Raw genomic sequence first — 14,096 nt, 5'->3', positions numbered from 1 at the left:
AGCTCTAACCGTTTAGGCTGTGCGATGATGAATCAGTCAATCAGTCAGTCAGTCAGTCAGTCAGTCAGTCAGTCAGTCAGTAACGTTAGAATTTTATATATATAGATATACTCGTATTTAGACAAAAAATCTGAAATTTTTGGTAATGGCCATTAGTTATTGCATACGTTACTTGGTAATGAGTTTTAATGATTTTCCACATTGTTCAACTAAGCTGAACAGGTTATTACTGGTAAAGAACATAATAATTTGGATTTCATTTAACAAATATGGGGTTCATGGTTCGATCAACTTTTTTATAATGACATTCATTTATATTTTTTTTCTGTAAAAAGCCATTCTCAAAATTACAAAATTTCTAGCTTACTAGGTAATGAAAAGTTTTGCTGTTGAGCAGCTGAAACCATTACAGTATAAATACCCGTGTTTGTTAGGTTGCAACAGTTTTTGTAACTCTGAATTCTGAAAGTAAAATCTAAATTTCCAAAGTAAAATCTGAAAAAGTGGTATAAATAAAACCAACTAGTACTTATTTATTTTACCCACTACTGTCATTTGAGTGTTCAATTTTTCATCAATCCTCTATTCTATTCTTTTCTCTCTCTCTTTTTTTTAACAGCAAATTAAGAAGTAATAATAATTCCCGTTAGTTTCTTTGCAATTTTTTCAAGATTTCTTTAGGGTTCAATTTAGATCTTTTATTTGGCAAAAGATCAGTAAAACTTCTTCAGTATTATAGTGCATTTGTTTTTTTTTTCAATATTTTTATTCTCTGTATATTCTGTTATTGTTGTAATTAGTAACTTTTTAATTAATTTATTTTACAAATGCATCATGTTTAATTTAAATTTTAAAATGAAATTCATATTAATTGTATGGATTTTATTACAATTGATTGGAAACTGTTGTTGTCGGGGTTTTTCGGTAAAACCTTTAATAAAAGACGGCACCACTAGTGCACCGCATACGCCGATTATAACGACATCGCACGAAAAGGTGAAGGAAGAATCATCCATTTTAAATCAACCACAGGCCGTCGAATATGAGGATACAAATGGTGGGTAGTAGTAGCTAAAGACGAAATAATGAATATCGTTGAATTTCTTTTTTGCATGCTGAGAATTTAAGGTTAAGTTAATTTTTATTTTATTTTATTTTAAACATAATATTTTAAATTTTTTAAAATTTTTTGTCGAGTTACCCTATTCGCCGGGTTCAGTTGTATGGGGGCTAGGTGAAATAATGGATCGAAGTTAACCATTTTCAAGAGGCTTCGTCTACGGTACCATAGAAGGTTATGTGTCAAATTTCATTGAATTATCTCCACATTTTCGAGCTGTAGTTTGATTACAAAGTTTACAAGCCCGATTCGGAGATTCAGTTGTATGGGGGCTAGGTGAAATAATGGACCGATCTTAACCATTTTCAATAGACTTCGCCCCTCAATCATGTACCTAATTTCATAGAATTATCTTGTAGTTTTATTCTGTAGTTTGATTACAAGTTGGACGGACATAGCTAAATCGACTAGTTATTGGGGGCTAGGTGAAATAATGGACCGATCTTAACCATTTTCAATAGACTTCGCCTCTAAATCATGAACCTAATTTCATTGAATTTTCTTGAAGTTTGATTCTGTAGTTTGATTACAAGTTGGACGGACACACGGACGGATATAGCTAAATTGACTCAGATAATGATTCCAAGCCGATTAGCATACTTAAACATCAGCACAAACCCAATATACCCTCCTCACTAAAGGGACCTAGGGTATAATGATATCATTACCATTTATCTTCGTGAGATGAGTTTATAAGATTCTCATTCCATAGCTAAATCGACTCAGATAATGATTCCGAGCAGAATATAATTTTCCGATCCTATAAAGTATATATAGTACATTCTGAATCGCTATAGATAGCGGAGTCGTTTAAGCCATGTCCTCCTATGTTTGTTGAAATCAGTTTTTAGATGACCCGAATCTTAAATAATTCTGTTAGACACGCTTGCGAGATATCGCTATTTAAAATCGGACCATATATAACGGAGATATGAACAAAAATCCGTGTAGCTCTATCTCACGGTGACCTTTTTCATCCACTGGGTAAGTAAAACTTAGCAACTCACCACTGCCCCTTTGTGTATTTTGCACGCAGTTTGTAATTTACGTATATGGATGGTCCTGTCCATATACGTGCACTTTGCTTAAGTTCTCGAGCTATCTAATCTAATCGAGCTCAATCAAACCACACAAAAATGTCGCCCAACCACACTACTAGATGGCTTTGTTGATTCGACAACAGCACCTAGAGGGACGTAATAGGTGATAAATTAAAGAAAGGACTTGACCATAGTCTGACACATCGTTACACTATCACTTCATCCGTCAAATCTATCAATTATTCCATTCTCTCTACAGAATCAAAGTAAACATCAGAAAATATCAGAAAACACCACCTAGTACACACAATCTTTGCATTATTAGCTCAAATTTAATATTTTATTAATCCACAATCCTCCTAGCATCAAGAACCGATAACAGAAATATATCATTAAAATTATATTCCTCCCTGTATCAGTGTTTTAACAAGCGAATTTGGGTTTAAACCACAGACGCTACATGGATTCCGATAGAACCTCAACCAACTGATCAGCCAAGACAAAGATCTATGGGCAATTGCCCACCCACTGTACCAGATTATGTAGTGCTATGGTAAGACAGCTTTTTCAAGTTTATAGTCCCGGCAGACTACAATCTAGTAGTAGCACCTCTTTACCCCGGCATTGCAATACATTGTGATGTGACAATTCATCATGGAAATTATCCTTTGATTAGTTCATGGATCAATCTATTGACAAGTCTAGGAGTTAGAATTTTTGCCAGTCTTTGGACTAATGTAGTTGGTTTGACCGATTCTTTAGACCTATGAACAAGTTATGAAATATCTAGTTTATTGTGTAATTTAGGAACTAGTCTATTGACTACACTGTAAACTATGTCTATGAACTAGTCAGTGGACTAGTCTTTTGAATAGTACTTTGATTAGTCATGGGTGAACTAGTATTTAAGCTAGTCTTTGGACTAATGTTTTTACTATTCATTAGACTAGCCTATTGACAAGTTTATTGTCTGGTTTAGGAAATAGACTATTGATTAAACGGTGAAATAATCTATGAATAAGTCTTTGAACTAGTTAATAAACTAGTTCCTAATTAGTCTATTGCCTCGAATAATGTTAAACTCTTTTTTAGACTAGTCCATGTACTAGTGATGAAATAATCTATTGACTAAATTATTCTCTGGCTTAGGGACTAGTTTATTGATTACACCGAAAACTAATCTATGAACTAGTCGTTTAATGAGTCTATGCATTAGTCAATGGAGTAGTTTTCAATTAGTCTATTGACTAGGTAAATGTCGACTGAGCTCAATGGTCTAATAAGAAGACTAGCAATAAGGTCTGTGGACAAATCAGTTGTCTACTCTTCTGACTAGTTTAGTAACTAGTCTATTGACTATTCTATTGATAAGGCTAATGACTGAACTATTAAGTATTATAAGAACTAGTCAGTTGACAAGTTTACTTACTAGAACTTTAGCCCATCTACGGACTAGTCTTTGTACCAATTTTGCAGAAGTTTATGTGTAATATGATGATCAAATAATATTCCATCCGTAGTTTACACTATTGGTATAAGACAATAACAATGTTGGATGGAAACAGCTGTTTCATTCTTTCGAATGCGTTTTTTAATGAAGAGAGCGTTTGTCAAATTTTTAATTCGTATTTTCTTTCATGATAAATGGCTTTATTACATTTGCTTTGACATATCATATTACTGGTGGTATAATGTAAAAGGAGCTTAATAAGTTAAAAAGCTAAAAGATCCATACCAGCTGGCAGTTGGAAGATTATTGAATGATCAATCAGTAAAGTAAGTCTTTTTTGATTTCCTTTGATGACCTAAAAGTGATCAAGAAATTGCGCGCTTAAAAAATGACTTCAACATATGATTAAAAATTGATTGTATGAAAAACATATTACAAAATGTATAGCAATCATAAATTGATCATCCGGGAGTTTAAAATATGATAAATTTTGAAATTATTTTGTGATTTCAGATTTCAGATTGTTGTTCGATCTAAAATTGTTTTTCATGTAATTGTTTTTGTAAAACAACGACAACAATAACACTTAAAAAAGATTCGAAACTGATTGAAAAGAGGCTCATAAAGACTCTTTTACAGGAGTAGCGGGTAGGTTACGATTTGCTCCCGATAAAAAAAGATTCGAAACTGATTGAAAAGAGGCTCGTAAAAGTATCTTTTAGAAGAGTCGCGGGTAGGTTACGTTTTGTTCTCGATAAAAAAGATACGAAACTGATTGAAAAGAGGCTCGTAAAAGTATCTTTTAGAAGAGTCGCTGGTAGGTTACCCGATAAATGTATCATTTATGATTAGACAATTGTGATTATTTAAATCATGTAGAAGACTCATTAACGACTCTAATATAATTAAAAATTTCAATAACTGCTAGCTAGTTATTCTCACTGATGACATTAAGTGCATGTACTTTTCACGTTCTCTTAAATAAGAGCTTACAAATAGGGAGTTAAAAAGTCGAACGGGCACAGCCTAATTAGTTTCACAAAATAATTCTAAGTCTTTTGTTATAAATAATTGATTTAATAAATGTATGAAATTAAATATTTGTTTAAATTTAACAATTATTACTTTTTTTCTATTTTTCTTAACATAAAAGCAAATCCATTAAAAAAACTTAAAAATCCAGTTTTTTTATAATTTGTTTATTTTTAAATTATTTCTTAACTAAACAATAACAAAAAAAGTTTATAAGTATTATTATTATTAAAAAAAATAAGTTTATTAAATATTAATAAAAATAAATTTTTTGTTAAACAAATATAAAATTTATAAAAAAACTCCCACTTTTTTATACCAATTAAAAACCACAGGCTAATTAATAATTTAATCGGCTTAAAATTAATGTAAATTAAGCAAAACAAGTAAAAATCTATTAAAATGTTTAACTAATGACAACAACAATATTGTTATAATTTAAAACAAATCTATTTTTTTTAATTCAATATAATTTCTTTTCTTCTTCAAATAGCAAATCATAAAAGTCATGGTTCATCTAGTTTGCTAAAAAAATGTGATCCCTGCCCGGAGGGTATATTGTGTGTGCCTCAAATACAATGTCCAGCCCATGTACGCATGAGAGACCATGAAAAACCACAAGTATGTGATTTACCTGGTGGTAAATTTGGTTTCTGTTGTGTTACTGGACAAAATCATACAGGTAAGTAAAAATTGCTGCAGTTACAGTTAAATTGAGAAAATTTCAAACTTTTTTGTGTTATAAACTTTAAAATAGCTATACGTTTGGATAAGGCCCGCATGCCAGGGGTTAGCTTTATGCCTCCCCATGTAGTTGAGGAAGCTCGTTTAAAATTTCAACACTTAATGCATCAAATAACCATGGTTCCCATTGCTCCGGGTCATCCTGATTTTGTACATGGTATGGTCTTTCATTCGACACCACATGAAGATGTACAAAATTTCCATTTAACCAATTCGGCCATGGAACAAGTGATAACAACTCAAGTGTTTACCAAAAAGTAAGAAAGAAAACTTTAAAATCCATCATAAGTGAAAAAAATAACATAACCCCTTCCAGAGAACAAATACCAGTCGATGACATTATTACCAATAACATAGAGGTTGAGTTTAAGGAGACACCCTTGGGTCACAACTGTCAGCCGCCCCGACCTTGTATTAATCCCCGAGCAAAATATCGTACCTTTGATGGTTCTTGTAATAATCCTCATCCCTCACGTTCTCATTGGGGTTCTGCTGGTCAGCCGATGGAACGTTTATTACCGCCCGCCTACGAAGATGGTGTTTGGACTCCACGTCAGCATGGAAAAGATGGTTCATTTCTGACAAATGCCCGAGATATATCGAGAATTTTAATGGGTGATGCTGATAGACCTCATCCAAAGCATAATTTGTTGGTAATGCAATTTGGTCAGTTTGTGGCTCATGATGTTTCGCAATCGGCCTCAGTGAGATTGGGTGAGTTTGGAGGGATAATGCCTTGAAAATGTTCTTCTCAAGATTTCTTTAGTAGAAAAGTTTTTCACTCTTCCCACTTTGTCGAATGTTTTATATAGAAATGATTCATTTATAGAAAGTTTCATGGACAAGAACTTTTTTGTATATAAGTTTTCTCTACAAAGATTCCTCTATAGAACGTTATCTTCAGAAGAGTTTCTTCTTTATAAAATTATGTAAAATTTGTCTATAGGACAAAGTAGAAAGTTTCCTATAGAAATGTTTCTTCTTTGGGAAGTTTTCTATAGAAATTGATAAATAGAAGTTGATTTAAATATTTTTTCTATAGATAATTATGCATAGAAAAGTTTTTCCTATAGAAAGTTTCAAATAGAAAAGTATCTTCTATAGAAGGTAATCTATAGAAAAGTTTCTTCTATAGAAATGTTTTTCACATAGCAAGTTGTCTATTGAATGGAAAGAAAGTTTTGTTAAAAAGTATTTCTATAGAATGTTTTCCATAGAAAAGTTTCTTCTTTAGAAAGTTTTCCATAGGCAAGTTTCTTCTAAATAAAGTTTTAAATAGAATAGTTTCTTCTATAGAAGGTGATCTATAGAAAAGTTTATCTATAGAAATGTTTCTCCTATAGCAAGTTGTCTATTGAATGGAAAGAAAGTTTTCCATAGAAAAGATTCTTCTTTAGAAAGTTTTCCAAAGGTAAGTTTCTTCTAAAGAAAGATTTCTATAGAAAAGTTTCTTCTATAGTAATTTTTCTATTCAAAACTTTATTGTATAGAAAAGTTTCTTCTATGGGAAGTTTTCTATAGGAGAGTTTCTTATATGAAAGTTTTTATATAAGAGAGTTTCTTCTAAAGGATGTTTTCTATAGAAAAGTTTCTTTTGTGGGAAGTTTTCTATAGAAAATTTTCTTCTATGGAAAGTTTTCTACAGAAAAGTTTCTGTAAAATGTTTTTTTATTGAAAGTTTTCTTCTATACAGAATTTTCTATAGAAAACTCTCCTATAGTAAGTTTTCTATTGACAAGTTTCTTCTATATGAGGGTTTCTTCTATAGGAGAGTTTCTTCAATGGGAAGTATTTTGCAAAAAAGATTCTGTAGAATGATTTCTTTCTGATATATTTCTTCTATATTAAGTTGACTATTGAAGGTTATCATCTATAGAAAGTTTTGCATAGCGAAGTTTTTTCTATAGAAAATTTCTCTTTGAAAAGTTTCTTATATAATTTCTCAATAAAAATGTTTCGTCTATGGAAAGTTTTCCATAGATAAGTTTCTTTTGTAGCAAAATTTCTACAAAAAGTTGCTTCCATGGAAGTTTTCTATAGAAAAGCTTCTTTCATGGGAAATTTTCTTTAGGAAAGTTTCTCTTGTAGAATGACTTTTTTCTCCTATACAAAGTTTAATAAAGAAATGTTTGGAAAGTTTTCCATATAAAAGCTCTTCTATGAAAAGTTTTTAAAAAAAAAGTTTTCTTTAGAAATGTTTCTTCTGTAGGAAGTTTTCTTTAGAATAATTGTATTCTGTAGAAAGATTTCTTAAGAATGAAAGTCTTCTGCGGACAATTTTCTTTAGGAATGTTTCTTCTGTTCTATAGAAAAGCTTCTTTTATGGGAAATTTTCTTTAGAAAAGTTTCTCTTACAGAATGACTTTTTTATGAAAAAGTTACTCCTATACAAAATTTTATAAAGAAATGTTTATTCTATAGAAAGTTTTCTATAGAAAAGTTCTTCTATGGAAAGTTTTTATAGAAAAGGTTTTTCTTTAAAAAGCTTCAGAAAAAATATTTCTTTAAGAAATATTTCTTCAATAGGAAGTTTTCTTTAACATGAAAGTCTTCTGCAGAAAAATTTCTTTAGAAATGTTTCTTCTGTTCTATAGAAGAGCTTCTCTTTTGGCAAATTTTCTTCAGGTAAGTTTCTCTTGTAGAAAGTCTTTTTTATGGAAAAGTTAAGTCTATAAAAATTTTTATTCTTTAAAAAGTTTTCCATAGAAAAGTTCTTCTATGGAAAGTTTTTATAGAAATTTTATTTATTTAAAAAGTTTTCCTTAGATATGATTCTTCTGAAGAAAGTTTTCTTTAGAAAAAAGTCTTCCGTAGGAAGATTTATTTGGAGTAAAAGTCTTCTGCAGAAAATTTACTTTAGAAATGTTTTTTCTGTAGAAAAATTTCTTTAGAATAAAAGTCTTCTATAGTTAACATTTTCGTACCCATTCTCTTCTTGAATTCTTGCAGAAAACGGTGAACTAGTTCAATGCTGTGCTCCCAACAATGCAGCCGTTCTGCCGCCCGAGCGACGTCACTTTGCCTGCTTTCCGATTGAAGTTGATCCTAATGATGAATTTTATGGAGTATTTGGTGTACGTTGTATGAATTTTGTACGTTTGTCATTGGCTCCCAATACCGATTGTCGTGCTAGTTATGGTAAACAGCGCAGCAAGGTTACCCATTATTTGGATGCTTCTCCGGTATATGGTTCGAGTGAAGAAACAGCTCGAGAATTGCGTGTATTTAAAGGTGGTAAATTGCGTATGTTAAATGATTTCGGTAGAGATTTATTGCCACTTACTAATGATAAGCATGCCTGTGAAAATGATAGTCCAGGAAAGACGTGTTTTAAGTCGGGTAAGTAAAAATTTGCAAACATTTATTGTTATTTGTTTTTCCTTTACAAAAACTTTGCAACCATTTTAAATTATGACTTTTGCTTTAAAAATTTCATTTAACTACATACATAAATTCCTTAGTAAATATTTATTACAAATGTTGACATTGAAATCTAATACAGGTGATGGTCGCACTAATCAAATCATTTCCCTAATTGCCATCCATATATTGTTTGCCCGCGAACACAATCGTATTGCTGACATACTCGCCCATCTAAATCCTCATGCCACCGATGAACTACTGTATCAGGAAGCACGTCGTATTGTCATCGCTGAATTGCAACACATTATTTACAATGAATACCTGCCAATTGTCATAGGACCCATGCAAATGAAACGTTTCCGTTTAACCACCCAACATCATGGCTATAGTGCTGATTATAACGGTGAGATAAATCCGGGCATAACAAATGAATTTACTGGTGCTGCCTTTCGTATGGGTCATTCGAGTGTCGATGGTCGTTTTCATGTACAGCAGGAACATGGTAGAATTGATGAAATTATAAATATACCCGATGTCATGTTCAATCCATCACGTATGCGTAAGCGAACATTTTACGATGATATACTAAAGACAATGATGGTACAACCGATGCAAAAGGTTGATAGTGCAATAACACATGGGGTGAGTTGGTGTTGCTAGGGGTTGTTGCTTTAAGTGGTAAATGAAGATTTATGTTGTTTTTTCTATTTTCTATTTTATTTTTTTTAGTTGAGTCGTTTTTTGTTTCGTGGTCATAATCCTTTTGGCTTGGATTTGGCTGCTTTTAATATTCAGCGCGGTAGAGATCAGGGATTACGTAGCTACAATGATTACTTGGAAGTTATGGGTAATCGTAAGATACAGAGCTTTAATCAATTGCCAGTGGAGGTAAGGAACTTTAATTTCGATTTTCATGTTTAAAATTTACTTCTTATAGTCAGTATCAGTCAAATCTATAATCGGTATTTAATAGCCATATAACTGGATTATAGTTGACTATATAGTTGACTATATAGTCGGCCTATAGTCAACTCTATTGCTGGCTTTTAGTTGACTCTATAGTTAGCTTTTAGTTGGCTTATAGTTTTGAACTATATTGTCTAACTAAAGTCGAGTCTATAGTTGATCTTTAATTGACTCTATGTTCGACCTTTAGTTGAATCTATAGTTGACCTTTAGTTTTCAACTCTACTGTCAAACTATAGTCAAGACTACAGCCGACCTATATTTGACGCTATATTCGACCTTTAATTGACTCTATAGTTGAACTATAGCCGACTCTATAGTTTCTTATAGTTGATTTTGTAATCGGCTTCTATTGTCAAACAATAGTCAAAACTTTAGTCAGTCTTTAGTCGAGTATATGTTCGTCCTATTGTTGCTTCAATTGCCGTTCTATGGTCGGCCCATAGTCAACACTATAGCTGGCTCTGTAATCGACCTTTAGTTGATTTTATAGTCGGCTCTATATCCGGTCTTTAGTTGACTTTATAGCAGGCATATAGTGGAGTCTATAGTCGACTCTTTCCGGTTTATAGTTCACTCTGAAGCTGGCCTATAGTTAAATTTATAGTCGGTCTAAGATTGTTCTTTAGTTTTCAACTCTATTGTCAAAATATAGACGGGTCCATACCATATCGACCTATATTCGAGTCTATAATCGACCAATAGTTGAGAATATAATCACCCTATAGTCGATTCTACAGCCGTCCTATAGTTGACTCTATAGTCGACTCTATATTCGGTTTATAGTTGACTCTAAAGCCGGCCTATAGTTAACTATATAGTCGGCCTATGGTTGGCCTTTAGCTTTCAACTCTTATGTCAAAATATAGACGAGTCCATAGTCGATCTATGTTGGAGTCTATAACCGACCTACAGTTGAAACCTATAATCACTCTATAGTCGATTCTAATGCCGTCCTATAGTTGACTATATTTCTAAATCCATTGTTGATGTATAGTTGGCGTATAGACTTTGTAGTCGTCATTATGGTCGCTCTATTTTCTATAGTTGACTCTACAGGCAGCCTATAGTTGACTCTATATCCGGTCTTTAGTTGACTCTACAGCCAGCCTACAATTGACTATATAGTCGGCCTATGGTTGGCCTTTAGTTTTCAACTTTTCTGTCAAAATATAGACGAGTATATAGTCGACTTATATTTGAGACTATAATTAATCTATAGTTGAAACTATAATCACTCTATAGTCGATTCCACAGCCGTCCTATAGTTAACTCTCTAGTAGACCTATATTCAGCCTATAGTCGATTCTATAGTGTAAGTAATATACTCGAATGTTTCAAGATCCATCGTCGATGTATAGTTGGTATATATACTTTGTAGTCGTCATTATGGTCAATCTGCTTTTGTCTCTATATTCAGCCTTTAGTCAACTCTATAGTTAGTCTTTAGTATTCTTTTTCCGTTAAATAATTTCATATCAAATATTCTTCAGGTTGGACGCAAACTATCTCAAGTCTATCGTTCACCCGATGATATTGATCTATGGGTAGGTGGTCTACTCGAAAAAGCCGTTGATGATGGCATAGTGGGTAGTACATTTTCGGAAATTATAGCCGATCAATTTTCACGTTTTAAATTGGGCGATCGTTATTATTATGAATATAATAAATCGATAAATCCAGGTGCCTTTACCATCGATCAATTGCACGAGATACGTAAAGTAACAATGGCTCGTATTATCTGTGATAATGCTGATCATTTAACGCTGAGAGAAGCACCACCAATGGCATTTGTCAGAGCCGATTTTCCAGGGTGAGTTTAAAAATTTGAAAAAATTCATTTAAATTTTTGTATTATTTTGCATTTTTCTCTGGAATTTTTAGCAATCAACCTCTTAGATGTGATAGTCCCCATATACCCGCAGTAGATTTAGATGCCTGGCGCTTTTAAACAAATGCTTTTAATATTTTATTTAATTTTAATACTTCTCTTATTATTTAAATTTATGTATTTATTTATAAAAATTTTGCAAGAATGAGTAATTAGTTATTATTTCACTTTTTGTTTTTTGGAAAATATTTCATGAAAAAAAAACTTTTTTATTTATTTTTGTTTTTTTGTATTAAAATGCAAACATCATCATTGTACTTGTAATGAAAGACATATAAAACAAGTAGGAAATAAATATTTTCCAGGAAATTCTAACTTTTTTTGTTTTTGTTACTTTTTGTGAAAAAAATCTTTGTCTGCAAAGATTTTTTTTGTAATTAAGTTACAAACTTGTTTTAATCTTTTTATATCCATCAAGTTACTTAACAAAATCCTGAATATATAAGAAATGAATTTTAATACTCTTTCGACAGATGTCATGTATTTTGACAGGTTTCAAATGAAATCCAAAATATATTACACAAGTAAACCATGAATTTAGTGAAACGTACATAAATATATATTTAATATTTTTACGTTACAAATAATTAAAACTAAATGGTGTCAAATTATTTACCGTTTTCACGGTAAATAATATTTAATACTCAAATGCTCTAGTTATTTGTATTAAAAATAGATATATACAATTTATTTTGCTACTGATCTTGGCCGTCTATTGTATTTAGAATATTTTTAGATTTCATTTGAAAATGTAATTATTACAAATATTGTTTGTTTTTTATTTAATCAAAGTGGCAAAAAAACATTTTATTTATTTATTTATTTATTTATTTATTTTTTTATTTTTTTTAACAAATAATTTATTTTATTAGTGGGTATTTTTTTGGTAGCAATTATTATTTAGTATTTTCCAACTGGTACTATGTATTCAATACTTACTGCTTCTCTTCAACTTTTTCACGTCTCCAGTGTATAATTTATAATCCCTATAGTTTAGTCTATAGTCCAGTCTAGTCTATAACCAAGTTTATAGTCAAGTCTATATAACAGTCGATATTTTATTCTATGGTATATCCTAAAGTCTAGGCTAAAGTCAAGTCTGAAGTCTAGTCTATATTCTAGTCTATAGCCTGGTCTATGATCTTATCTATAGTTTAGTCTATAGTCAAATCTACAGTTTAGCCTACAGTCTAGTCTGCAGTCTCGTCTATAGCCTAGTCTACAGTATAGTCTATATTCTAGTCCATAGTTTAGTCTAGTCCATAGTCTAGTCCATAGTCTAGTCCATAGTTTAGTCTAGTCCATAGTCTAGTCCATAGTCTAGTCTATAGGCTAGTCAATAGTCTAGTCTATAGTCTAGTCTATAGTCTAGTCTATAGTCTAGTCTATAGTCTAGTCTATAGTCTAGTCTATAGTCTAGTCTATAGTCTAGTCTATAGTCTAGTATATAGTCTAGTCTATAGTCTAGTCTATAGTCTAGTCTATAGTCTAGTCTCTAGTCTAGTCTATAGTCTAGTCTATAGTCTAGTCTCTAGTCTAGTCTATAGTCTAGTCTAAAGTCTAGGGTAGTCTATAGTCTAGACTAGTCTAGTCTACAGTCTAGTATATTGTATAGTCTATAGTCTAGGGTAGTCTAGTCTATAGTCTAGACTAGTCTAGTCTATAGTCTAGTCTAGTCTCGTCTAGTCTAGTCTAGTCTAGTCTAGTTTAGTCTAGTTTAGTCTAGTTTAGTCTAGTCTTGTCTAGTCTAGTCTAGTCTAGTCTAGTCTAGTCTAGTCTAGTCTAGTCTAGTCTATAGTCTAGTCTAGTCTATAGTCTAGTCTAGACTGTAGACTATAGACTAGACTATAGACTAGACTATAGACTAGACTATAGACTAGACTATAGACTAGACTATAGACTAGACTATAGACTAGACTATAGACTAGACTATAGACTAGACTATAGACTAGACTATAGACTAGACTATAGACTAGACTATAGACTAGACTATAGACTAGACTATAGACTAGACTATAGACTAGACTATAGACTAGACTATAGACTAGACTATAAACTAGACTATAGACTAGACTATAGACTAGACTATAGACTAGACTATAGACTAGACTATAGACTAGACTATAGACTAGACTATAGACTAGACTATAGACTAGACTATAGACTAGACTATAGACTAGACTATAGACTAGACTATAGACTAGACTATAGACTAGACTATAGACTAGACTATAGACTAGACTATAGACTAGACTATAGACTAGACTATAGACTAGACTATAGACTAGACTATAGACTAGACTATAGACTAGACTATAGACTAGACTATAGACTAGACTATAGACTAGACTATAGACTAGACTATAGACTAGACTATAGACTAGACTATAGACTAGACTATAGACTAGACTATAGACTAGACTATAGACTAGACTATAGACTAGACTATAGACTAGACTATAGACTAGACTATAGACTAGACTATAGACT

General features: G+C 31.8%; 1 protein-coding gene across 1 annotated transcript; it reads left to right on the top strand.

The window, feature by feature from the left end:
• Window positions 1-795: 795 nt before the first annotated feature.
• Window positions 796-11,738, top strand: LOC111681070 (chorion peroxidase). Its single transcript, XM_023442787.2, has 9 exons — window positions 796-1,057; window positions 5,136-5,324; window positions 5,400-5,643; window positions 5,703-6,100; window positions 8,336-8,725; window positions 8,889-9,391; window positions 9,479-9,637; window positions 11,209-11,528; window positions 11,600-11,738. Exons 1-9 carry the CDS (start codon window positions 835-837, stop codon window positions 11,664-11,666), a joined length of 2,493 nt encoding a protein of 830 aa, XP_023298555.2. The 5' UTR covers window positions 796-834; the 3' UTR covers window positions 11,667-11,738.
• The last annotated feature ends 2,358 nt before the right edge of the window (window positions 11,739-14,096 follow it).

This window comes from Lucilia cuprina, chromosome 4, assembly GCF_022045245.1.
Source record: "Lucilia cuprina isolate Lc7/37 chromosome 4, ASM2204524v1, whole genome shotgun sequence".
NCBI classification, from domain to species: Eukaryota; Metazoa; Arthropoda; class Insecta; order Diptera; family Calliphoridae; genus Lucilia; species Lucilia cuprina.
The sequence above is the reverse complement of the archived record's forward strand: the minus strand, read 5'-3'. Positions and strand labels throughout refer to the sequence as shown.

Coding starts and splice junctions, on each gene's coding strand:
- LOC111681070 (XM_023442787.2), top strand. CDS start 835: ATGTTTAATTTAAATTTTAAAATGAAATTCATATTAATTGTATGGATT. Junction 1,058..5,135: donor CGAATATGAGGATACAAATG/GTGGGTAGTAGT, acceptor TTCTTCAAATAG/CAAATCATAAAAGTCATGGT. Junction 11,529..11,599: donor GTCAGAGCCGATTTTCCAGG/GTGAGTTTAAAA, acceptor TGGAATTTTTAG/CAATCAACCTCTTAGATGTG.